Genomic DNA, 26,395 nt, shown 5'->3' on the forward strand with positions numbered 1-26,395 from the left:
GAATTATTACATTACCTACCCCAGGAGTCTCTAAGCTGTGACTGGATTCTGTTCGGTGCCAACCAGGTAGCCCCAAGGGAACTGGACATGTGACTGATAAGTGTTTGGTGGATGAAGAGATGCCAGTAAGGGGTGGAAAGTTTGGAGCGGGGGCAGCCTGACTGGGGAGCCTGCCAGAGGTGGGGCTCTACCTCCCTGAAACTCATTCAGTTCCATCGGTCAAGCCTTCAGTGAAGCATTTCCCAAATTGCCTCTGTGCCAAGCCCTGGGGTCCAATTTGTGTGTGTGGGGGTGGTGGTGGGGTTCTTTTTTGAGATGAAGTCTTGCTCTGTAGCCCAGATCTCAGCTACAAGTAGCTGAGACAACAGGTATACTACAGGCATATGTGGCTCATATCTCAGCTTGCTGCAACCTCTGCCTCTTGGGTTCAAGCGATTCTCCTGCCCCAGCCTCCCAAGTAGCTGGGATTACAGGCATGCGCCATCATGCCTGGCTAATTTTTGTATTTTTAGTAGAGACACAGTTTGGGACAAGAGTCTTGTCTGGTCTTGAACTCCTGACCTCAGGTGATCTGCCCACCTGGGCCTCCCAAAGTGCTGGGATTACAGGTGTGAGCCATGGCACATGGCCAAGCTCCTATTGTTGTAGGCGTTTCAGCAGGAGAGAACAGCATATGCAATATGCATCTATGCAACAGCATAGATGAAAATCTACTCTGCATATGCACTTGGTGGTATGGAAATATATGGGAAGCTGGCCAGGCGCAGTGGCTCACATCTGTAATCCCAGCACTTTGGGAGGCCGAAGTGGGTGGATCACGAGGTCAGATCGAGACCATCCTGGCTCACACAGTGAAACCCCGTCTCTACTGAAAATACAAATACCCATACATCACTTATTACTCTCAGCTGCCCCTTTACAGTTCTTGGCCTCTTTTCATTTTGGCCTCAGGGCCTTTGCACTTGTTGGTCTCTCTGCCTTTCTGTTCTCTTTTCACATTGCTGACTCCAGCTTATTTCTCAGGTCCACTTCCTCAGACAGACTCCCCCTGACCATTCTGTCTAAAAGTAGCTTCCCCTCTTTCCGGAAAAAAAGTATTTAAAGTCATAGAAAATTTCTCTCTTTCTCTCTCTTTTTTTTCCCCTTGTTTACAGCCCATCTCACCTAGCTAGACTAAGACTCCATGAAGGCAAGGATTTTTGTCTTTTGGTTCATGCCTGCATCCGCAGCATCTAGAATGGTGTCTAGCACACGGTAGGTGCTCAAAAAATATTTTGAAAGTAATCAAATAAATGTGAACGTATTCATTTCTTATTTGAATAATAAAACTAAAACAGGCCGGGCGTGGTGGCTCATGCCTGTAATCCCAGCACTTTGGGAAGCTGAAGCAGGCAATTGCCTGAGCTCAGGAGTTCGAGGCCAGCCTGGCCAACATGGTGAAACACTGTCTCTGCAAAAAATACAAAAATTAGCTGGGCATGGAGGCAGGCACCTGTAGTCTAAGCTACTTGAGAGGCTGAGGCACGAGAATCTCTTGAACCTGGGAGGTGGAGGTTGCAGTGAGCAGAGATTGGCCACTGCATTCCAGCCTGGGCAACACAACATGACTCTGTCTCAAAAAACAAAAAATAATAAATAAATAAATAAAACAAAAACAATAGGTATACTTTGCAGGCTTTGGTGATGCAGACAAACAAAGAATAGTTATATTGAGAAACTTGCAAGGGAGAGGGGAGAATCTGAGGCCATTGGATCAGTGAGCATGTTAGAGACAGGGAGGAAGGAACCCTGACTTTATCCTGCCAGCAAGGCAATGGAAGGGGGCGCTCACAGCTTGGGGTGTGCCCTTCAAGATTCCCAGGAAGGGAGGTGGGGTGTGGTGTCTTGGAGAAGAGTGGATTTCCTCTTTTTTCTTTTTCTCCTTTTTGTGGAGAATGGGGTCTCACTGTGTTGCCCCAGCTGGTCTTGAACTCCTAGGCTCAAGTGATCCTCCAGCCTCTGCCTCCCTAAATGCTGGGATGACAGGCTTGAGCCACTGCCCCTGGCAGGTTGGGTTTTCTGTGGGGAACATTTGCTCAGGGCTCACTGTGCAGGGGGGAATGGGAAGGGAAATGGAGGTAAGGGGGTAGCAGTGGTGTGCACAGGGGTAGTGTTCAGGGAAGTACAAGGAGTTCACCGGCAGAAATGGGCCTTGAGGGGGTAAATAGGCAGAGAGTCTGTGAGGCTATTCTGTGAAAGGGCCATATATACAAAGTGGTCCCCAAATGCCAATGGAGCCAAAAAACCAAGGAATGAGGCAGACAAATTCAGTTTGTCAGTAAAGAGTGTTTTAATGGGGGACCTTAAAAGCAGCATGGGCTTGGGCGGCAGCAAGACAGGAGATCTCTCCCTCTGTTACCCCAAGACTTAGGGCTTATATTCCACAGGGAAAGAGTTTTAAGTGCTCTCTGCAAGACAATTAAAGGAAACTTCCAGAGCAGACAAGAATGCTGTATGTTTCATAGCTTATAATTTATGCAATAACATCAGGGCGGCATATAGCTTATAATTTGTGCAATAACATCAGGCTGACTAGGGACAGTAAATAAAGTAGGAATCAGGAGGCATTCACGGGACTGGGGCTAATCAGAAGTCAACATGGGGGATTAGCATCCAAGATGGAGTCACTTTTGTCTCCACAGAGACAACTTGTCAGGAACAGTGGCTAGCAGGGTTCCCCAAGGGGAGAGGAACTTTGAAAAAACAATTTTAAAAAATTGTGGTTCACAGGTCTCAAACTCCTGGGCTCATGCAGTCCTCCTGCCTTGGCCTCTCAAAGTGCTAGGCTTAGAGCAGTGCGCCACCATGCCCAGCTGCAAACAAATAATTTTTAATTGTAGGAATTATATAGTGAATACAAGAAAATGAAAATTATGATGTTTGTTATTTATTTAGCTGAGGCTAAAATAGGTATTTTAGTAAAACCAATGAGAACATTTAGAGTCCAATCCATGGTTGTCCCGTTGTATGACGATGCGGCCATGATCATGGGAGAGATTCATGATTGATGGTGACAAAGATTCTTTGCTTGCTGTAACTGCTTGGTCAGACTTTGGAATCTTCTGCTCGGCCCACCTGTGCACTTCCTTGTAAAATCTGGTTTTCACAAAGAATGCTTTAAGTCAGTTTAGCAGGAACCCCCATCCTTAATATTTAATCATCCTAGATATCTGATCAGGTTCCTCATCTGTCACCATCTCCTAGGTGATGTTGATTACCTTAGCCCATCTTCAGCAAGAATCCTGTTAGGTCGGTTTAGCCAGAATTCCCCTTACCCCCGATGTTTCCTCTTGGTAATTTTCTATCAACTGACCTCCCTACCCCCAGCCCTCATGATGTTCCTCGGCTATAAATTCCCACTTGCCTATGCTGTATTCAGAGTTGAGCCCAGTCTCTCTCCCCCACTGCAAGGCCCCTTTGTAGTGGTACCTATCGCAGTAGTTCTGAATAAAGCCTTCCTTATTGTGTTTGTGTTTTAGCAAAGATCATTGAACAATTTTTTTCTTTTTTTTTTTGAGACAGGGTCTCATTCTGTCACCCGGGCTGGCATGCAGTGACATGATCACGGCTCACTGCAGCTTTGACTTCTCTGGCTCAAGAAATCCTCTCACCTCAGCATCCCTACCTAGTAGCTGGGATTATAGGTATGTGCCACATACCTGGCTAATATTTTTAAAAATCATTTGTGGAGATGCCGGTCTGACTATGTTACCTGGGCTGGTCTCCAATTTCTGGGCTCAAGCAATCCTCCTGCCACCTCAGCCTCCCAAAGTGCTGGGATTATAGAGGAGCCACCACACCCAGGTAAATAATTTTTTCTTTTTCTTTTTTTTTTTAAATTTGAGATGGAGTTTTGCTCTTGTTGCCCAGGCTGGAGTGCAGTGGCGTGATCTCGGCTCACCACAACCTTCGCCTCCCGGGTTCAAGCAATTATCCTGCCTCAGCCTCCCGAGTAGCTGGGATTACAGGCATGTGCCACCATGGCCACCTAATTTTTTTTTTTTTTTTTTTTTTTTTAAGTAGAGACGGGGTTTCTCCATGTTGGTCAGGCTGGTCTCAAACTCCCGACTTCAGGTGATCTGCCCGCCTTGGCTTCCCAAAGTGCTGGGATTACAGGCGTGAGCCACTGTGCCCGGCCTAATTTTTTCTTTAACAATAGCCCCTTCCTTAGTTTCCTCCTCCCCTCTATGCACTCCCTAAACTCTTGCTTGTTTCCCAAGGGTACTTTGAAACCACTATCACACATTGATTATTGAGAAAGGGTCTCACTCTGTTGCCTAGGCTTGAGTGCAGTGGTGAGATCATAGCCCACTGCAGCCTGTACTTCCTAGGCTTAAGCAATTCTCCTGCCTCAGCCTCCTGAGTAGCTGGTACTCAAGTGCAAACCACCATGCCCAGCTACTTTTGTTGTTGTTGTTGAGACGGGGTCTCACTATGTTGCCCAGACAGGTCTCAAACTCCTGGATACAAATGATCCTCCAGCCTCAGCCTCCCAAAGGGCTGGGATTACAGGTGTGAACCACTGTGGCCGGCATACACATTGTAATTAAATAACCTTTAAGATTTAATGTCGGTCTTTTTTTTTTTTTTGAGACAGAGTCTTGCTGTCGCTAGGCTGGAGTCTGTGGCACGATCTCGGCTCACTGCAACCTCTGACTCCCTGGTTCAAGCAATTCTCCTGCCTCAGCCTCCCAAGTAACTGGGATTACAGGCACGTGCCACCATGCCCAGATAATTTTTATATTTTTAGTAGAGACGGGGTTTCACTAGGTTGGCCAGGATGGTCTCGAACTCCTGACCTCGTGATCCGCCTGCCTCGGCCTCCCAAAGTGCTGGGATTACAGGCATGAGCCGCCGCGCCCGGCCTAACGTCGGTCTTTTTTCCCACCTCTAACTCCATGGGAAAGGACCACCATGTCTCTAGAGCTATTACGGGACTTGGTGCATAGCAGGACGTTAATAAGCAGTTGATGGAGGATGAATGAAGATGAGAGGGGTCTGTGTGTGTAGGAGAAGTCCCAGTGAGGAGCACCTCTCATTCCGTGAGACCTGGATGGGACCCCTTGGAAGCTGGGCTAGGAGTGGCTGGGGTGGGTGTTGGGGGTTTATGTGACAGAAATGGGGTCCCAACAAGCAGGGATGGAGGGTGAAGAGATGGAGTTACTTAAGAGATAATGGGATCCCCAGCACGGAGACCCACGCCTGTAATCCCAGTGCTTTGGGAGGCCGAGACGTGAGGATCGCTGGAGGCCAGAAGTTGACACCAGCCTGGACAAAATAGTGAGACCTTGATCTCTACAAAAAAATAAAAATAAAAATTAGGAGCACATGGTGGCGTGTGCCGGTAGTCCCCGCTACTCTGGAGGCTGAGGCGGGCTCCCAACAGGCAGAGTTGAGCGGGGTAGTAGGGGCGGGAAGTCTCTAATAGGGGATGAGGGATGGGAATCTATGTTGTACAGCCTGGAGATCCCTGTGACAGTTGGGTGGTCTGGGTGAGATGGGATAGGGGTCATGGTTTGTTGCAGAGTCGGGGTATACTGTGCTCAGCGGAAATGGGGTCCGTGCTGCAGACCTGGAGGACTCACGTGCTGTGGGAATGGGGGATTCTGTGTCAGAGCTGGGGGGTCGGGTCCGGTGAGATGGGGATGCGGATTTAGATAATAGGGATGGGAAGTTCCGCGTGTGCGGCGGATATAAGGTCGGTGTAGACTTGGTCGTTCAAGTGAGGCGGGGTCCACACTCGGTGGCCCGGTCACTGGGTTATCGAGTGGAGCCAGGGCAGCCCAGAGATGCTGGGGTCCCGCGAGCCTAGGTTGGGTTTCCAGGGCTGGGGGCTCGGCGGCGGCTCCTGGGCGCCCCCTGGCGGCCCCGACTCAACCGCCACGGCTCCCACAATGCTCGCGTAGCCGGGCTTCGGTTCCTGTGGCGGCGACGGCGGCGGCTCCAAGATGGCGCAGGCGATCTTTGAGGCCCTGGAGGGTGAGCGGCGGCGGGGCCGGCGGAGGCGGCTGTTCCGCGCTGCGCCCCCTCCCGCCGCGCCCTCGCAGCGCCCGGCCTAGGGCGCGCAGCGGCCGCGGGGCGGAGGGCGCCGGGGCTGGAACAGCCGCGGGGCGGGAGGGGCGCGGGCGGGAACAGCGCGGGAGCCGAGGCCCGGCGGGGGAGCTCCGGGGCCGGAACAGCCGGGGAGAGCCGGGCCGGCGGGGAGGGGGCTCGGGTCCGGAACAGCGCCAGCCTGGGCGGCCTCGGGCGGGCGCGGGAGGGGCTCCCTGCAGGGAACTGCGCGGGAGGCGACGGGGGGGCGGTCTGGAACAGCCGCGGCCAGGGAGGCGGCTTGGCGGCGCGCGGGGCCCGGGACGGGGGTGCGGTCGCAGCTGCGGGCAGGACGGCCTCGGCGGCCTGACCACGAAGAACTGCGGAGCGGACTGTATGCCTCGTGCTAGGACGTAGTCTCAAAATCAGACCACAGCAGCAGAGGCGCCACCTGTGTGCACAGCCTGGACTCAGAGCTTAGGGACCCAAGCCAGCAAACACCTGGCGCCTGCAGTGCGCACCGTGGCCGGTGCAGTTTTACAAATTAAACTGACACCGTGGGTGCTGGCGCGGTGTGCCCGGCCGGGACGCGGTGTTCCCAGACCCAGGCCAGCAAACGCTGGGTGCCGACAGACTGTTCCGTGCTCTGCAAGAACCTGGGATGGGGTTGGTGCTCAGGCTCAAAACTGTGGGCTTTGGAGACAGCAAACACTGAGCACCTCCATGTGTGCATCTGCTGGGCGTCGGGGAGGAAGGGCAGCCTTAGCGACTCGGGGCCATGGCGCAGAATAGATATTGTGGGAAATACAGACCAAGAATGGTCTTGGAGGAGTGGGATGAGATGAGTATACAGATAGGGTGCAAACTCGAAGTACTGGACTGGCGGGATGAAGCTGAAGCTTTGAGTCCTGCAGCTTCCTAGGAGATCTCAGCCACTCCCTGCCCTTTTTAATTTTTTGAGACGGAGTCTCACTCTGTCGCCCAGGCTGGAGTGCAGTGGCGCGATCTTGGCTCACTGCAACCTCCCCCTCCCAGGTTTGAGCGATTCTCGTGCCTCCGCCTCCTGAGTAGCTGGGACTATAGGCGTGCACCACCACACCCGGCTAATTTCCTTTTTTTTTTTTTTTTTGAGACAGAGTCTTGCTCTGTTGCCCAGGCTGGAGTGCAGTGGAGCGATCTCGGCTCACTGCAACCTCCGCCTCCCGGGGTTCACGCCATTCTTCTGCTTCTTCTACCTCAGCCTCGAGAGCAGCTGGGACTACAGGCATCCGCCACCACGCCCGGCTAATTTTTTTTTTTTTGTATTTTAAGTAGAGACGGGGTTTCACCGTGTTAGCGAGCATGGTCTCGATCTCGTGACCTCGTGATCCGCCCGCCTTGGCCTCCCAAAGTGCTGGGATTACAGGCGTGAGCCACCGCGCCCGGCCATTTTTTTGTATTTTTAATAGAGACGGAGTTTCACCATGTTGGCCAGATTGGTCTTGAACTCCTGGCCTCAAGTGATCTGCCCGCCTCAGCCTCCCAAAGTGCTGGGATTACAGGCGTGAGCGACTGCTCCAGGACTCCCTTCACTTCGTGAAGGATCACAATTCGCACCAGGAAATGGGGGGCGGGGTAGCCCTGTCTCCATCTAGTGGGGTTCCGATTCAGAAGACTGACTGAGACAGACACTCCCTGTAGTTTCTGCCCTGCTGTCTGGTAGAGGAGAGAAATTATAAAACAAGCAATTATAGAAATTATAGAATTATGGAAAAGGTCATGTAGAATAAGATGACCTCAGCTGACCATTCCTACTGTGAATAACATAAGCAGGAGGTGGTGGATCAGGAAGGCCAAGGTCAGTGGTAGTTCCCTCCCAGAGGCCAATAGAATGGGGTGAGGCTTACTTTCTCTTTAGGCTGTTTAGACTTCCTCATTGTTTGAATATTTACTGCAAGAATGTGTTTGTGTATTGAGTAATGAAGACAGTTAAAGAGAAATCAGTTCCTAGGACAGTGGGATGCATGTTGGGTGAAGAAAGGGCAGCAGGACTGTGGAGATGTAGGGGAGGGGGGCAGGAGAATGGCCCAGGCAGCAGGAACTGCGTTTTCAAAGCCCTGGGGAGAAAGGTCTCCTGGGATTCACAGAAGCTGGGTGTGGGTGAACTGCTAGAGATGGGGTTTGATGGAGCAGCTAAACTTTATCTTGGGATCAGTGTGGAGCTAACAAAAGGTTTTCAGCAGGGGAGCAGCACAATGTGATGTATGTTTTATAAAGTTCACCCTAGCTGCTCTGGAACAGACTGGAGGGGGCCAGAGTGGCAGTGGGGGGTCGGGGTGGAGGCTGCTGAGGTTGTACAGCAGAGAACTGGGCTGGTAAACAACTGTGGGGATGGAAAGAAAGTTTATTTGAGATGTATTGGGGAGGCAGAATAGGCTAGACTTGCAGAAGAACCAGAAATGGGGAGTGGGGAGGGGGAGCAGTGGGTTGAGGGAAGACCCAAGTGGTGCCGCCCCAGAGGGTGCCCTGGTGCCCTGTTCTCCTTGATGAGGATTACTGGAAGAACAAACTTTGGGGTGGAGGATGACATTTAATTCAAGTTCAGTTTTACACAGGCTGCCTTTTTTTTGTTTTTGAGACAGCATCTCACACTGTCTCCCAGGCCGAAGTGCAGTGGTGCAATCTTGGCTCAATGCAGCCTCCACCTCCTGGGTTCAAGTGATTCTTGTACCTCAGCCTCCCGAATAGCTGAGACTACAGGCACATGCCACCACGTCTGGCCAATTTTTGTATTTTTAATAGAGAAGGGGGTTTCACCATGTTGGCCAGGCTGGTCTCAAACTCCTGACCTCAAGTGATCCATCTCTGCCTCCCAAAGTGCTGGGATTACAGGCATGAGCCACTGAGCCTGGCCCAGGCTGCCTTTTTAATTTAATTTAACTTAATTTTTAATTTTTTTGTGACACTCTCACTCTGTCACCCAAGCTGGACTGGAGTGGTGTGATCTTGGCTCACTGCAACCTCTGCCTCCCGGGTTCAAGCGATTCTCCTGCCTCAGCCTCTTGAGTAGCTGGGATTACAGGCGCTTACCACCACGCCTGACTAATTTTGTATTTTTAGTAGAGACGGGGTTTCACCATGTTGGCCAGGCTAGTCTCGAACTCTTGACCTCAAGTGATCTGCCCGCCTTGGCCTCCAAAGTGATGGGATTGCAGGCGTGAGGCACTGTGTCCAGCCAGCCTTTTTTATTTTTATTTGTAGAGACAGGATCTCACTCTGTCTCCAAAGCTGGAGTGCAGTAGTGCATTCATTGCTCACTGCAGCCTCAAACTCCTGGGCTCAAGTGATCCTCCCACCTCAGCCTCCCAGGTGCGTGCCAGGACACCCAGCCAATTTTTTAAATTTTCTAGAGATGAGGTCTTGCTATGTTGCCCAGGTTGATCTTGAACTCCTAGCATCAAGCAGTCCTCCTGCATTGACTTCCCAAAGTGTTAGGATTACAGGCATGAGGCACTGTACCCACCCTGCATTTGTTTAAATTTTTTTATTTTGAAATCACTTTTTCTGTAGATTCACATGCAGTTGTGGGAAATAATAAAGAGAGATCCCACGTGTCCTTGACCCCATTTCCCCTGGTGTAACATTTTGCAAAACTACAGTGTGTTACCACCAGTCAACATACAGAACAGGGGCATCACTCCAAGGAGTTGCCCTTTTATAGCCACACCCTAAATCCTCCCCTTCTCCCACCATCCTTGATGCCTGGCAACCACTAATCTGTCTCCATTTGTAAAATTTTGTGATTTCAAGAATACTATATAAATGAAATCATAAAGTGTATACCATTGAGATGGGCTTTTTTCACCCATCATAATTCCCTAGTGATTCATCCAAGTTGTTGTGTATAGCAATAGTTTGTTCCTTTTTATTGCTTAGTAGTATTCCATAGTATGGCTATTTCACCATTTAACCACTCACTGAAGAACATCTGAACTGTTTCCAGTTTTTACTATTTTTTTTTTTAGGCCCTGTCTCAAAAAAAAAAAAGTAAAAACTGGAAACAGTTCAGATGTTCTTCTGAACCATTTCCTACACCCTCTATCTCCTCTACTACCTTCTGGCCCTCCTCCCCGACTCTAGTGGGGCTTAAGCCCCCCACCATTCTGAAACTGCCTCTGCAAAAATTGTAACAGTGAGAAAATCATGACAGAGAAAGACGCCTGACCTAACCAATCCCCACCTTGCCTTTAACCTCCAAACTGCCCTTAGTCATCCCCGGGCTTGGGCGAAGCTAACTTCGGCAGAAATTTAATTTACAGTTTAAATGATAATAGCCCTTCCCCAAAACTAAACTGCCTTTGTAAAGCTATTGAAAGACCACCAGGTTTTCACCTGGGCAACATGGGGAGATTCCATCTCAAAGTGTTCACTGTTGCCCAGGCTGGAGTGCAGTGGCATGATCTTGGCTCACTGCAACCTCCACATCCCAAGTTCAAGCGATTCTCCTGCCTCAGCCTCCCGAGTAGCTGGGACTACAGGTGCGTGCCTCCACACCCAGCTAATTTTTTCTATTTTTAGTAGGGACAGGTTTCACCATGTTGCCCAGGCTAAATTTTTTACTGTTATACCTAAAAGTGCTATGAACATTTGTATACAGATTTGCACACAAATGCTAAAACACTCACAATTTTGCATAAAATGGTAGAAGATTCACTGAAGCTTGTTCAGGAGAGCTTGAACCCCAGGCTTGAAACTCCAGATATTGGAAGGAAGTAGACTGGGGTGAGTGAGACTGCCCAGGGACAGCATGAGAGGCAGAGGAGAGAGAGTCCAGACAAAGGAACAAAGGACAAAGTGTTTCCTCAAAATGGAAACACTTAGGGGATGGCCAGGAGAAGAGAGTAAAGGAGGCACAGAAAGGTAGAGAAGACCCAGGAAGGCTGTGCCCTGGAGCCAAGAACAGAGTGTTTCAGGGAGTGGCAGGTGCTGCCAGATGGTCTTTGGTGATGATGGGGAAAGTGTTTTGGTGGAACTGTAACCATCCAATGGGTTCGTTTTGCCTGCTGCCCAGATACAGCCAATTTATCAAGACAGGGGAATTGCGACAGAGAAAAAGTTAAATTCACACAGAGCCAGCTGAACAGGAGACTGGAATTGTGTTATTACTCAAATCAGCCTCCTAGAAAATTCAGAGACTAGGTTTTTTATTTTTATTTATTTATTTATTTTTTATTTTTTATTTTTTATTTTTTGAGACGTAGTCTCGCTCTGTTGCCCAGGCTGGAGTGCAATGGCGCGATCTCACCTCACTGCAACCTCCGCCTCCTGGGTTCACGCCATTCTCCTGCCTCAGCCTCCCAAGTAGCTGGGACTACAGGCACCTTCCACCATGCCCGGCTAATTTTTTATATTTTTAGTAAAGATGGGGTTTTACCGTATTAGCCAGGATGGTCTTGATCTCCTGACCTCATGATCTGCCCACCTCGGCCTCCCAAAATGCTGGGATTACAGGTGTGAGCCACCATGCCCAGCCAGACACTAGGTTTTTTCAAAGATAGTTTGGGGGACAAGGGAATGGGTGCTGCTGATTGGTTGGAGGTGCAATCATAGAGTTGTGGAAAATGGTCCTCCTACATGCAGAGTCTGCTTCTGGGTGGGGCTGCAGGACTCATTGGCAAGTCTACGTGGAGCCATTGGTTGTCAGAAATGCAAAAATCTGAAAAGATATCTCAAAAGGCTAATCTTAGGTTCTATAATAATGATGTTGGGGCCAGGTGCGGTGGCTCACGCCTGTAATCCCAGCACTTTGGGAGGTCAAGGCGGGCGGATCACCTGAGGTCAGGAGTTTGAGACCAGCCTGACCAACATGGAGAAACCCTGTCATTACTAAAAGTACAAAATTAGCCAGGCATGGGGGCGTGTGCCTATAATCCCAGCTACTCAGGAGGCTGAGGCAGGAAAGTTGCTTGAACCCGGGAGACAGAGGTTGCAGTGAGCCAAGATTGCGCCATTGCACTCCAGCCTGGGCAACAAGAGTGAAACTCCATCTCAAAAAAAAAAAAAAAGTTGGCCAGGCGTGGTGGCTCATGCCTGTATTCCCAGCACTTTGGGAGGCCAAGGTGGGAGGATCCCTTGAGCGCAAGAGTTTGAGACTGTCCTGGGCAACATAGGGAGATTCTATCTCAAAATAATAAGAATGATAATAATATTATATGCAGGAGTAATTGGGGAAGTTGCAAATCTTGTGATCTCTGGAATAATGGCTGGTAATATTTATGTCTACACCTTACCAGAATGTAGGCTCCTCTTATCCTCCTAACCTCATGGTCTTTCATTAGCTTTACAAAGGAGGGTTAGTTTTGGGGAAGGGCTATTATCATTTAAACTGTAAACTAAATTTCTCCCTAGTTATCTTGGCCCAAGCCCAGGGATTACTAAGGGCAGTTTGGAGGTTAAAGGCAAGGGGTTCGTTAGGTCAGGTGTCTTTCACTGTCATGGTTTTCTCACTTTGCAACTTTTTCAAAGGTGGTTCCAGATAGTGGAGGGCTTAAGTCCCACTAGAGTGGGGAAGGAGAACTGGAAGGTGGTAGAAGAGATAGAGGGTGTAGGTGACCCTCATGGGATACTTGCCGTTGAAGGGAAAAGAGATGGAAACATGAGTTTGCAGGAGGGCACTCTGGAGAGACTAATCGTGTGTAGCTGTGGATGGTTCCCAGGCACAGTGTGGTGAGAGTTGGTGGAGAGTGGCTTCTGAGGAGCAGGAGGAGATGGAGGGGAGGGCTGCGCTGGCGGCGTCAGGAGGGACACAGCCTGCATTGTGACAAGGGAAGGCATGGATTCAGTTTGGCTGCAGGAGCTGATGGTTTCAATTTTTTATTTTATTTTATTTTATTTTTGAGACGGAGTCTCATTCTGTCACCCAGGCTGGAGTGCAGTGGCGCCATCTCCACTCACTGCAACCTCCACCTCCCGGGTTCAAGCAGTTCTCTGCCTCAGCCTCCCTAGTAGCTGGGATTACAGGCACCCACCACCATGCCCAGCTAATTTTTGTATTTTTAGTAGAGATGGGGTTTCACCATCTTGGCCAGGCTAGTCTTGAATTCCTAACCTCGTGATTCACCCGCCCCTGCCTCCCAAAGTGCTGGAATTACAGGCGTGAGCCACCATGCCCGGCCAGAGATAACTGGTCTGATGGTTTCAATTTGCATTGCAGTTAGAAGCTGGGGAAGACGTCCCAGTAAAAGCTGAGAGGTTGGAGGCAGAGCATCGGCTGTGGGGTCATAGAGAGGAGGCACCATCTGGGTCTTTTGGGAGTGGCGCAGTGTGCCTTGGTGGCCACTGAGATGTGAGGAGGCCTGTCATCCGGCTAGTGACATGGCCAGACAGTGTACTACTGTGAACTTCAACTGTGATAACTGATTAGAAAACATGGAAGAAGTCAGTTTCTCGATCCCCCAGCCACCAATTCAGAGTCTATTGTTTATTGCAGAACAAAAAAGACAGACACACATTGAGAAATAAGGAAGGCAAGGACGCCCGCGTGCACACAGATTTGTGGGGTTTAGGGAGTGTGCATGAGGAAAACTGGCTAACGTGATTTCTGGAGGGACTTTGTCACTTAGGATTAGAGTCAGCCATGAGTAAGACAGGCCCCACGTCACAGTGGCTTCAACAGGCTGGAAGGTTATTTCTTTCACATGAAAGTCCAGAGGAAGGCAGTCTAAGATAGGAGGATGGCTGTGTTCTACAAGGTTCTCAAAGGCCCAGGATTTATCCAGCTTTTTTTTTTGAGACAGAGTTTCGCTCTTGTTGCCCAGGCTGGAGTGCAGTGGCAGGATCTCAGCTCACTGCAACCTCTGCCTCCTGGGTCCAAGTGATTCTCCTGCCTCAGTCTCCCAGGTAGTTGGGATTACAGGCACACACCACCATGCCCAGCTAATTTTGTATTTTTAGTAGAGACAGGGTCTCACCATGTTGGCCAGGATGGTCTCGAACTCCTGACCTCAGGTGATCTGCCCGCCTTGGCCACCCAGAGTGTTGGGATTACAGGCGTGAGCCACTGCGCCTGGCTCCATCCAGCTTTTTATCCTACGATCCTAAGGTTGTCCTTATGATCCAGGATGGTGGATTGAGTTGCTACCACCATATTCTTATTCTGGAAAGTGGAAAGGAGGATGGGACAAAGAAGAGGGTCACATATCAGGCAGTTTTAAGAAAACTTTCCAGAAGCTGCCATATAGCACATTTACATTCCTTTGGCTAGAACTTAGTCATTCCCTAACTGTAAGAGAGCCTGGGAAGTGTAACCTTTATTTGGGGGCCATCTTTGCAGCCCAAAATCTTGGGCTCTCTCACAATGGAAATAGAAGAGAATGTATATTGGGGCATAGCCGGCCATCCTTGCCATGGGGTTTTGTCTTGCTTGAGACAGGGTCTTGCTCTGTCAAGAGCAAGTACAGTGGAGTGAGGTGATATGATCATGGCTCACTGGACCCTTGACCATCCAGGCTCAAGCAGTCCTCCCGCCTCAGCCTCCCTAGTAGCTGGGACCACAGGCATGCACCACCAAGCCTACCTAAATTTTGTATTTTTTTGTAGAGGTGGAGTCTCACTATGTTGCTGCCTAGAATGGTCTTAAACTCCTGGGCTCAAGCGATCTCCCGCCTTAGCCTCCCATGGTGCTGGGATTACAGGTCTGAGCCACCGTACCCAGCCGCCACAGGGGTTTTGCCTGGGTCTGGCTTGTAAGGGTGATGTCAGAGCATGATGCTGGGCCTACCTTCCAAAGAGGCTGCATTTCTTTTTTCAGGAATGGACAATCAGACCGTTCTGGCTGTCCAGTCATTATTGGATGGCCAAGGAGCAGTCCCTGATCCGACAGGCCAGAGTGTCAATGCGCCCCCTGCTATCCAGCCATTGGGTGAGTATCTGCTCAGGTTCACCGGTGGGAGAGTGAATGGCTCCCCGCGAAGAGTAGGTGGAGCTTGTGCTGGGCTGTGGGAGTGAAATGCTTGCTGTGGTCCCCAGGACATGCTCTGGTGTCTGAACCCTCTCCCCCGCCTCCCAGCCTGGATCTTTGGGCTCACGGCTTTCTCTGCTTAGCTCTGAGGACACTGCTCTCAATTGCTTAGTAAATGTGGGGAGATGGGATCACGATGCAGGGAATGGCTAAGGGCCCCAATGCCTGACAACAATGCCTGTGCCTTTGCCCTGGAAGTGATTATTCAGCCTCCCTTCTGTGGAAAGAATAGGCTGAGCATGAATTGCTCCTGTTTACTGGGCCAGGCCTGTAAGGGTCTTCTTTTTTCTTTTTTCTTTTTTTTCTTTTTGAGACAGAGTGTTACTCTGTCCTCCAGGCTGGAGCGCAGGGCACGATCTTGGCTCACTGCAACCTCCACCTCCTAGGTTCAAGCAATTCTCATACCTCAGCCTCCTGCGTAGCTGGGATTACAGGCGTGCGCCACCACGCCTGGCTAATTTTTTGTATTTTTAATAGAGATGGGGTTTCACCATGTTGGCCAGGCTGGTCTCAAACGCCTGACCTAAGGTGATCTGCTCACCTCAGCCTCCTAAAGTGCTGGGATTACCTGCATGAGCCACTGCACCTGGCCTGTAAGGGCCTTCTTTTGGAAGTTTCTATGTGAGACTGTGTTCATTTATTCATTCCACAAACATTTTTGTGTACTTGGGAATCACACTAGGGACAGGGAGATAAATGGCTGGGTTTGAATTATTGTTCTTATAGTTCTTAGCTCTGTGACCGTGGGCAAGTGAGTGAATTTCTCTGTGGTTCAGTTCCTACACCTGTAAAATAGGGACAATTGTTCTGCCTCATAGGAATCTTATGAGAGTACTTGGGATTTGGTTCTAGCTGTTGAAGTTTACCATGGTTTCTACAAGATTAAAGTTTGTTTCTGTGTTACGCGAAGTCCTGATGGGCATTTGGGCATTTGGGCATTTGGGGTGGGCATGGTGAGACTCAGACTCCTTCTTTCCTGTGGCTCTACTGCCCTCGAGCTGCAGCCCGGGATGGCTGCTCTAGCTCCCACTTTGATTGGCACATTCCAGCCAACATGAAGGGAAGAAAGAGGGAAGTGGAATTCATACCCTTTCGTTTTGTTTTGTTTTTGAGATGGAGTCTTGCTCTGTCGCCCAGGCTGGAGTGCAGTGGCGCGATCTCGGCTCACTGCAACCTCTGCCTCCTGGGTTCAAGCAATCCTCCTGCCTCAGCCTCCTGAGTAGCTGGGATTACAGGTGCCCGCCACCATGCCCAGCTAATTTTTGTATTTTTAGTAGAGATGGGGTTTCACCACGTTGGTCAGGCTGGTCTCAAACCCCCTGACCTCATGATCACCCGCCTCGGCCTCCCAAAGTGCTGGGATTGCAGGCGTGAGCCACCCCGCCCGGCCAAGTCGAGACAGGATTTCATCATGTTGGCCTGGCTGGTCTCGAACTTCTGACCTCAGGTGATCCACCCACTTCAGCCTCCCAAAGTGCAGAGATTACAGGCGTGAACCACCATGCCTGGCCAAAAAACTTCTCTTTAATTAAAAAAAAAAAAATAGAGACAGGGTCTCTCTGTGCTGCCCAGGCTGGTCTTGAACTCCTGAGCTCAAGCAATCCTCCCACCTCAGCCTGCCAGTGTACTGGGATTGCAGGCATGAGCCACAGTGCCCTGTCCATGCCCTTTCCTTTTCCTTTTATGAGGAAGTTGCAGATACGGTACAGTTCTATTGTTGTCCCATTGGTGAGAATTCTGTCACATGACATTCCTAGCTGCAGAGAAGCCTGGGAAATATATTATTTAACTATGAAGCCATGTTTCCCACTGAAATTTGTATTATTGTATAAGAAGGATACAAGTTGAGAGTGGTGTGCACTATGATCATGCCTGTGAATAGCCACTGTGCTTGCTGCAGCCTGGGCAACACAACAGGACCCTGTCTCTCTCTTTTTTTTTTTTTTTGAGACGGAGTTTTGCTCATGTTGCCCAGGCTGGAGTGCAATGGCATGATCTTGGCTTACTGCTACCTCCGTCTCCTGGGTTCAAGTGATTCTCCTGCTTCAGCCTCCTGAGTAGCTGGGAGTACAGGCACCTGCCACCACACCCGGCTAATTTTTGTATTTTTGGTAGAGACGGGGTTTCGCCATGTTGGCCAGGCTGGTCTCGAACTCGTGACCCTCAGGTGATCCGCCTGCCTCAGCCTCACAAACTGCTGGGATTACAGGCGTGAGCCACCGCGCCCTGCCCAATTTTTTTTTTTTTTTTTTTTTGAGACAGAGTCTTGCTCTGTTGCCCAGGCTGGAGTGCAGTGGTGTGATCTCGCTCACTGCAACCTCCACCTCCTGGGTTTAAGCAATTCTCCTGCCTCAGCCTCCTGAGTAGCTGAGATTACAGGCATGCACCACCATGCTCAGCTAATTTTGTATTTTTAGGAGAGCTGGGGTTTCACCATGTTGGCCAGGCTGGTCATGAATTCCTGACCTCAAGTGATCCACCCACCTTGGCCTCCCAAAGTGCTAGGATTACAGGTGTGAGCCACCTCGCCTGGCAACCCGTCTCTTAAAAAAATAAATAAATAAAAAAGGATACAATTAGAATTGAATAACAATTAGACATTTCTGCTACCGCATGTTGGGTGCTTGACACAGTGAGCGCATAGCTGTGGTAGGCCCTCAGCAATGGATGGTGTTAACTGTAGTTAATCATTCATTTAGTTTTTCATTCATTCAACAAACGTCCATTGAGAACCTCCTCTGTGTCCAGGAGATATTGTAGTTATGGTGATAAATAAGACACATGTCCTTCCCTTAGGGGACTCACAGTCTGGTGTTGATAAGAAAACTGTTATATGATAGGTGTGCCAGAGGAAGGAACTATAGCCGCTGGCTTTAGAAAAACTTTCTGGAGGGGTCGGTGCAGTGGCTCACGCCTGTAATCCCAGCACTTTGGGAGGCTGAGGTGAGTGGATCCCTTGAGGTCAGGAAGTTCGAGACCAGCCTGGTCAACGTGGTGAAACCCCGTCTCTACTAAAAATACAAAAATTAGCTGGGCGTGGTGGCGCATGCCTGTAATCCCAGCTACTGGGGTGGCTGAGGCAGGAGAATCGCATGAATATGGGAGGCAGAGGTTGCAGAGAGCTGAGATTGTGCCACTGCACCCCAGCCTGGGCAGCAAGAGTGAAACTCTCTCTCAGAAAGAAAAAAAAAAAAAAAGAAAAGGAAAGAAAAAGAAAAAAAGACTTATTGGAAGAGGTGACAGTCAAGCTGAGCCTTGCAGAACAAGTTGTCCTCAGAGAGGCAGCCTGGCAGGGCGAACGGTGGATGCAAAGGCATGGAGGAGTATGATCAGGTGGCTCATTTGGGGACTGATGAATAAATTCAGACAGGATAAAGGTTCTGGAGTTCTCAACTTTGTAGTGAACATACTTTACTGTTTTTTGATTTCTAATTAATTGGTACCTGGCCACATATGGCTATCCCTGCAGGAAACTGCGTGGTTTTTTTTCTTTTTTTTGAGATGGAGTCTCGCTCTGTTGCCCAGGCTGGAGTGCAGTGGCACGATCTGGGCTCACTGCAACCTCTGCCTCCCAGGTTCAAGCAATTCTCCTGCCTCAGCCTCCCGAGTAGCTGGGACTATAGGCGCGCACCACCATGCCCAGCTAATTTTTGTATTTTTAGTGGAGATGGGGTTTCGCCATGTTGTCCAGGCTGATCTTGAACTCCTGACCTCAGGTGATCCACCCTCCAAGGCCTTGCAAAGTGCTGGGATTACAGGCATGAGCCACTGTGCCTGGCCACCTGTGTGGTTTCGAAAACTCCCAGGAAGCACATAGTTGATGGCTGACACCTGCATGTCAAGTCGCAGCATGCCTCCCAGATTGCTGCTTGTGGTCAGCTGCAGTTCTCCTGTCTCATACTGTGATGCCCCTTGACATAGTCTTGCTTTTTTTTCATTACTTTACCTTCGTCTGTGGCCTCTTCCCACTACTCTGCGGGTATGAACCCAGATGACGAGGATGTATTTCTCTGCGGGAAGTGTAAGAAGCAATTCAACTCGCTGCCAGCGTTTATGACCCACAAGCGGGAACAGTGCCAGGGGAATGCCCCCGCCCTGGCCACAGTCTCACTGGCCACCAACAGCATCTACCCACCTTCGGCAGCACCCACAGCGGTTCAGCAGGCCCCAACTCCTGCCAATCGCCAGGTATTTGTTCATTCATTCATTCAACATGTCTTTTTTGAGGGCCTAACGTGCTCAGGCACTGTGCTGGGCACTGGGGCTATAGCAATGGATAAGACAGACCAAGTCCCTGCCCTTGTGGAGTGGGGCGAGATGGATGGTGCACATGTACTGTTTTCAGCATGTTAAATGCGGAGAGATAGGGGATGCCAGACGGGGATGGGAGGTTTTGCCATATGTCTATCGTGCTTGTGGAAGAGCTCTGTGAAGAGGTGACCAGGAAGAATACTATATAGCAGGTAAAAGGTTTTGTATGAAAAATCAAATTGTAGAATAATAAGTAGATAATATATTATTATTTTTAAAATCTGAAACAATAGTACTATATAATTTCTGCAGTTACTTAAATAAGTAGGAAGAACATACCAGATAGACCTAAGGAGGTGTGGGAATGAGTTATCCGGCTGGTTTGGGGAAGGAAGCGGGAGCCAGGTGCAGGGATCAGCAGATGCAGAGGCCTTGAGGCAGGAGTGTGCTGGGTTTGTTCCAGAACTATAAGGAGGTGAGAGTGGCTGGGACTGAGTGAGTAAGTAGGAAGGTGGGAGGTGCTAGGAGAGGCAGCAGGAGGGTCTTGGCAGATCATGTAGGGTCTGGGCCTTTTTTTTTTTTTTTTTTGAGACGGAGTCTTGCTCTGTTGCCCACGCTGGAGTGCAGTGGCGCCATCTCGGCTCACCGCAAGCTCCGCCTCCCGGGTTCACGCCATTCTCCTGCCTCAGCCTCCCAAGTAGCTGGGACTACAGGCGCCCGCCACCACACCAGGCTGATTTTTGTATTTTTTAGTAGAGACGGGGTTTCACCATGTTAGCCAGGATGGTCTCAATCTCCTGACCTCGTGATCTGCCCGCCTCGGCCTCCCAAAGTGCTGGGATTACAGGCGTGAGCCACCGCGCCCGGCCTTTTTTTTTTTTTTTTTTTTGAGACGGAGTTTCACTCTTGTTGCCCAGGATGGAGTGCAGTGGCAGGATCTCGGCTCACTGCAACCTCCACCTCCTGGGTTCAAGTGATTCTCCTGCCTCAGCCTCCAGAGTAGCTGGGACTACAGGCGCGCACCACCACGCCCAGCTGATTTTTGTATTTTTAGTAGAGATGGGGTTTCACCATGTTGGCCAAGATATTCTCGATCTCCTGACCTTGTGATCTCCCCGCCTCGGCCTCCCAAAGTGCCGGGATAACAAGTGTGAGCCACCGCACCCAGCCGCTGGGGCTTTTACTGAGAATGACATGGGAGCCATTGGAGGCTGTCAAGCAGAGGAGGGACATAGTGACTTTTATCAGGTCACTCTGGCTGCTGGACAGAGAATAGGTTTTGAGGGAGGGCGAGAGAGAAAGCCAGGAGACCCGTTGAGGGACTGTAGTGCAAATCCAGGCAGTGGATGTGGGTAGCTTGACCAGCATGTTGGCAGTGGAGGTGGTGAGAAAGTGTGAGATTTTAGAAATACTTTGAAGTCGTTGCTGATAGAACTTGTGAATTGATTGGGTGAGGAGTATGAGATCAAGAAGGGTCACAGAGGACTCCTGATTTAGAGTTGCCACTAGCTGAAGGGAGGAGGCTGTGAGGAGAAGGTTTTGGGGGGATGTCAGGAGTTCAGCTGGGCACGTTGAAGTTGAGATGCCTGCCAACCTTTAAACGGAGGCAGTGACAAAGTAGACAATGTAGATTTCCAAGTCTGGAGGCCAGAGCAGAGGACAAGGCTGGAGGCATCTGGGGAAGCTTCCAGAGTCCTCAGCCGAAAACACGGTTCTGGAGCAAAGACACCCTGGATAGGGGGCTCATAGAAAGACTAAAGGATCCCTCATAAAGGAGGCTGGGCATATCTCAGGATGCCAGGTCAAGGGGTCAGATTTTCAACTGGCTTCCTTTTCTTTCCTTATCCCTTTAGAACATTATCTTCATTCATTGTATAGGTGTCATTTCTGCCATCACTATGAAAGCATTCACCCCAGACCCATAGGACATATAGACTGAAACAGGCATCTTCTGGCATAAAACAGTCATTTTTCTCACTGCTTGACTGTGAGTTTTGCTAGTAGAAAATATTCCCCTCACCATCTCTTACCTTTTTTTTTTTTTTTTTTTTTTTGAGACAAGGTCTTACTGTCGCTCAGGCTGGCCTTGGCTCACTGCAACCTCCATCTGCCAGGTTCAAGTGATTCTCCTGCCTCAGCCTCCTGAGTAGCTGGGACTACAGACACCCGCCACCATGCCCAGCTAATTTTTGTATTTTTAGTGGAGATGGGGTTTCACTATGTTGGCCAGGCTGGTCTCGAACTCCTGACCTCAAGTGATCCGCCTGTCTTGGCCTCCCAAAGTGCTGGAATTACAGGCATGAGCCACCGTGCCACACCAGATATTCTTCTTGACCTAAGATACTTGTGGACTTCATGTGGACATGTGTTCAGTGTTTCTCTAGCATAGATACAAGGAAGTATTTTTTTTTCTCTTGAGATGGAGTCTCACTCTGTCGCCAGGCTGGAGTGCAGTGGCATGATCTCAGCTCACTGCAACCTCCATCTCCCAGGTTCAAGCGGTTCTCCTGCCTCAGCCTCCTGAGTAGCTGGGACTACAGGCGCGCACTACCACGCCTAGCTACTTTTTGTATTTTTAGTAGAGATGGGGTTTCACCACGTTGGCCAGGATGGTCTCGATCTCTTGACCTTGTGATCTGCCCGCCTCAGCCTCCCAAAGTGCTGGGATTACAGGCGTGAGCCACCATGCCTGGCTGATACAAGGAAGTATTATTACTGAGTCATAGGGTATGTACTTTGCAGAGGGATGTGAGTTATTCTCCTCATTGGTTTTTTCTTTCATTCCGTTTTTGTTTGTTTGTTTTTAGAGACAGAGTCTCTAAAACCACACCAGCTGCGTGCAAAACCACACCGGCTAATTTTTGTATTTTTCTTGTAGAGACAGGGTTTCACCATGTTGCCCAGGCTGGTCTTGAACTCCTGGGTTCAAGTGATTCACCTGCCTCAGCCTCCCAAAATGCTGGGATTATAGTTGTGAGCCACCGTGCCCAGTCTTATACTCCTCATTCAGTAGATGATTAAATGGAGGCACAGAGAGGTAGAGTGACTTGCCCAGGGTCACACAGCAGGGAGCAGCAGAGGTAGAAATGGAATCCAGGTCTGTGGGATTCCAGAACCTGGATCTTTTGTGCCATGCCCTCGGCTTACTTACAGAGCCTGACATGTCCACACATGCACACACGCACACATGAGCACACACACACTCTGTCTCTCTCCGTCTCACTCATTCTCTCTCTCCCACTGTCCAGATCTCCACATACATCACAGTGCCCCCGTCCCCACTGATCCAGACCCTGGTGCAGGGGAACATCTTGGTGAGCGATGATGTGCTCATGTCTGCCATGTCAGCCTTCACATCTCTGGACCAGCCCATGCCCCAGGGCCCCCCACCTGTGCAGGTAAGAAGGTGTGGGCTTCTCACAGGGTCTTGATTCCAGACCTGTACATTAACTCCTGCAGATTCAGAATCTTGTAGAATAAAGGGGGCCTGGCCCCAGCTCTCCCTGATGCTGAGGGAGGCTATCAGCTTTCCCTTGTCCAGCTCTGCTATAGATGGGGAAGCTGCTATGTCTAGGTGGGGACCCAGAACATGTGGGGCTTTGTCAATACAGTGCAGCTATTTTGACTTTTTTTTTTGAGATGGAGTCTCACTCTGTTGCCCAGGCTGGAGTGCAGTGGCACGATCTTGGCTCACTGCAACCTCTGCCTCCTGGGTTCAAGTGATTCTTCTGCCTCAGCCTCCTGAGTAGCTGAGATTACAGGCATGTGCCACCACAGCCAGCTAATTTTTTTTTTGTATTTTTAGTAGAGACAGGTTTTCTCCATGTTGATCAGGCTGATCACGAACTCCTGACCTCAAGTGAGCCCCCCACCTCAGCCTCCTGAAGTGCTAGGATTACAGGTGTGAGCCACTGTGCCCAGCCAATTTTTGTATTTTTAATGGAGACGGGGTTTCACCATGTTGGCCAGGCTGGTCTCAAACTCCTGACCTCAGGTGATCCTCCCACCTTGGCCTCCCAAGTGCTGGGATTACAGGATTACAGGTGTGAGCCACTGCACCCAGCCTGACTTTTGTTTTTGTTCTTTTTTTTTTTGAGACAGAGTCTTGCTCTGTTGCCCAGGCTGAAGTGCAGTGGTGCAATCTTGGCTCCCTGCAACTTCCACCTCCCAGGTTCAAGCAATTCTCCTGCCTCAACCTCCTGAGTAGCTGGGATTACAGGTGTGCGCCACCACGCCCAGCTGATTTTTGTATTTTTAGTAGAGATGGGGTTTCACTGTGTTGGTCAGGCTGGTCTCAAACTCATGACCTCAGGTGATCCACCTGCCTTGGCCCAAAGTGCTGGGATTACAGGTGTGAGCCACCGCACCTGGCCTTGTTTTTATTCTTAACAAGTGTCCCATGTCTATTAGAAAAATAGAAAATGCACAGTAGCTCCCTGGGATTTAAAAAAAAAAAATTTTGTAGAGATGACCGTCTCCCTTTGTTGTCCAGGCTGATCTTGAACTCCTGGGCTCAAGGGATCCTCCAGTGTCGGCCTCCCAAAGTGCTGGGATTGTAGACGTGAGCTACTGCACCTGGCCAGGATTTTTTAATACAAAAAGGATCTGTGGCCAAAGGAACCTAAGGTGGAGGTGTTTTACTTCTCCTCTTGCTGTGTCCCTGGATTCTTCCTGCCATATAGAAATCCTTTTGATTTTCTCAACCGAGACTTTTTTTTTTCCCAAACATATTTTACTGTGGAACCCAAGGAATACAGTGAAGAAGAGGACCCCGTGTCCTTTATGAAATGCTGATCAGCATCATGTTTTTATTTTTGAGACAGCGTCTCGCTCAGGTCACTCAGGCTGGAGTACAGTGGTAGGGTCATAGCTCACTGTAACCTCAAACTCCAGGGTTCAAGCAATCCTCCCTGCTCAGCCTCCTGAGGAGCTGGGACTACATACATGGTGCCAACATACTTGGCTAATTTAAAAAAAAAATTTTTTTTTTTTGAGATGGAGTCTCGCTCTTGTCACCTAGGCTGGAGTGCAGTGGCACCATCTCGGCTCACTGCAATCTCCGCATCCTGGGTTCAAGCGATTCTCCTGTCTCAGCCTCCTGAGTAGCTGGTATTACAGGCGCCCGCCACCATGTCTGGCTAATTTTTGTACTTTTAGTAGAGACAAGGTTTTGCCATGTTGGCCAGGCTGGTCTTGAACTCCTGACCTCAGGTGATCTGCCCACCTTGGCCTCCCAAAGTGCTGGGATTACAGGCGTGAGCCACCGTGCCTGGCCTAAAAAAATTTTTTTTTAGAGACAGAGTCTCGCTATGTTACCCAGGCTGGTCTTGAACTCCTGGGCTCAAGCAATCCTCCTCCCTCTGTCTCCCAAAATGCTGGGATTACAGGTGTGAGCCACTGCACCCAGCAGTACCATCATTTTAACAACTGCAAAGGATTCCACCATATGGATAGGCCATCTTCTGCTTAGCCAAGTTTCTATGTATAGACATGTAGGTCATTGCTGTTTTTTGCTTTTATGAAAATGGCTGGAGTCACCATCCATAAACAGACATCTTTGCCCACCTGCTTGATTTTTTTTGTAGCATAAATTTCTAGAAGTTACTGGCTGCGTTTCACGACTACCCACGCATTCATGATTCTCTCAAAAGACTCACGGGACTCAGAGGTAGTTGTACTCATGGCTGTGGTTTATTACAGCAAAGGAACACACAGCAAGATCAGCAAGGGAAAAAGACACATCAGGTGGAATCTGGAGGAATCCAGAGTTCTCTGTCTTGGGGAGGAGGGGAGAGGTTGCACAAAACACACTTCTTCCTGCAGCAGTGAAGTCTAGCAACATGTGTGCTGTGTTTCTACCCAGGGAAACACACTTCAGACTCCAAAGCCAGGGTTTTTGTTTGTTTGTTTGTTTGTTTGTTTGTTTTTCTGAGACAGGGTCTCACTTCAGCTGCCCTGGCTGGAGTGCAGTGGTGCAATTTCGGCTCACTGCAACCTCCACCTCCCTGGGCTCAGGTGATTCTCCCACCTCAGCCTCCCAAGTAGCTGGGACTACAGGTGTGCACCACTATGCCTGGCTAATGTTTTTGTATTTTTAGTAGAGATGGGGTTTTGCCATGTTGCCCAGGCTGGTCTCGAACTCCTGGACTCCACCCGCCTCAGCCTCCCAAAGTGTTGAGATTACAGGTGTTAGCCACTGCGCCAAACCCAAGGCCAGGGTTTCTGTTAGGGATTGGTCATGTAGGTGACCAGCCACCATGACCAAAATTCCAGACTCCCAGAAGAGAAGGAAGTGTTCACCATGAATCACATATTTTGTCCAAACAGTCTACGTAATCTGGTACAATAGAACAGTGCCCCAGGTGGGCAAAACAAGCCTTATCAACAAAGATGTCCCACAAACCAGATTCTCAGATCCCAGTCACGAGCTAGTGCTGCAAGCAAGCCCCCCCCTTTTTTTTTAAATTTTATAACTTTATTTGAGGTATTTGATGATCAGCGATTAGTTCTCATCCACATTGACTGTCTGTAGATTTTTGAAAGTGGTAACAGGTACATAGGTAACCAAAGTATAGAGCTTATTTGGTGAATCTTCATCCTCATTACGTTTTCTGGACAACCGCACACGGATGCAGTATGGGACATTCCTTATTCCTTTGTCTCAGACAGCTTTGTTGAGGCTGGTATCAATGCACACATCTGGAGTTCCCATCTCCTTCATGGCAAGTTTCCGAATCTCTTTGAGTGCCTGAGGAGTGCGCTTCTTGAAGCCCACTCCATGGATGCACTTGTGAATGTTGATGGTGTATTCTCAGGTCACCACCTCGTTGATGGCAGAATGACCCTTTTTCTTCTCGCCACCCTTCTTTGTGGGAGCCATTCTGCTGGGTCCAAGATGGAAAGGGAAGCCCTTCTTAAGATAGCAACATTAGGCTGCTATATTAACTCTTTTCTGCATGAATGAGGTCATTTTTGCCTGTTTTCTTTTTTTTTTTTTTTTTTTTTGAGATGGAGTCTTGCTCTGTCACCCAGGCTAAAGTGTGGTGGTGCAATCTCCACTCACTGCCAACTCCGTCT

At 49.6% G+C, this 26,395-nt stretch overlaps 1 protein-coding gene and 1 pseudogene across 3 annotated transcripts in view; one reads left to right on the plus strand and one right to left on the minus strand.

The window, feature by feature from the left end:
- The first annotated feature begins 1,383 nt into the window (after nt 1-1,383).
- The window catches only part of ZNF341 (zinc finger protein 341), a 65,023-nt gene continuing 40,011 nt past the window's right edge, over nt 1,384-26,395 (plus strand). For 2 of the 3 annotated variants that reach the window (XM_034947598.2, XM_034947599.2), the window contains exons 1-4: nt 1,384-6,018; nt 14,858-14,968; nt 19,059-19,255; nt 22,567-22,716. In XM_034947598.2, the coding sequence (XP_034803489.1) occupies nt 5,988-6,018; nt 14,858-14,968; nt 19,059-19,255; nt 22,567-22,716 (489 nt within the window). In that variant the 5' untranslated portion in view covers nt 1,384-5,987. The remainder of the gene's footprint in view (nt 6,019-14,857; nt 14,969-19,058; nt 19,256-22,566; nt 22,717-26,395) is intronic. The other variant, XM_057300921.1, reaches the window with a different exon arrangement.
- On the minus strand, nt 25,800-26,323 carry LOC134729668 (large ribosomal subunit protein eL31-like; annotated as a pseudogene).

Source organism: Pan paniscus, chromosome 21, assembly GCF_029289425.2.
Source record: "Pan paniscus chromosome 21, NHGRI_mPanPan1-v2.0_pri, whole genome shotgun sequence".
Lineage (NCBI taxonomy): Eukaryota > Metazoa > Chordata > Mammalia > Primates > Hominidae > Pan > Pan paniscus.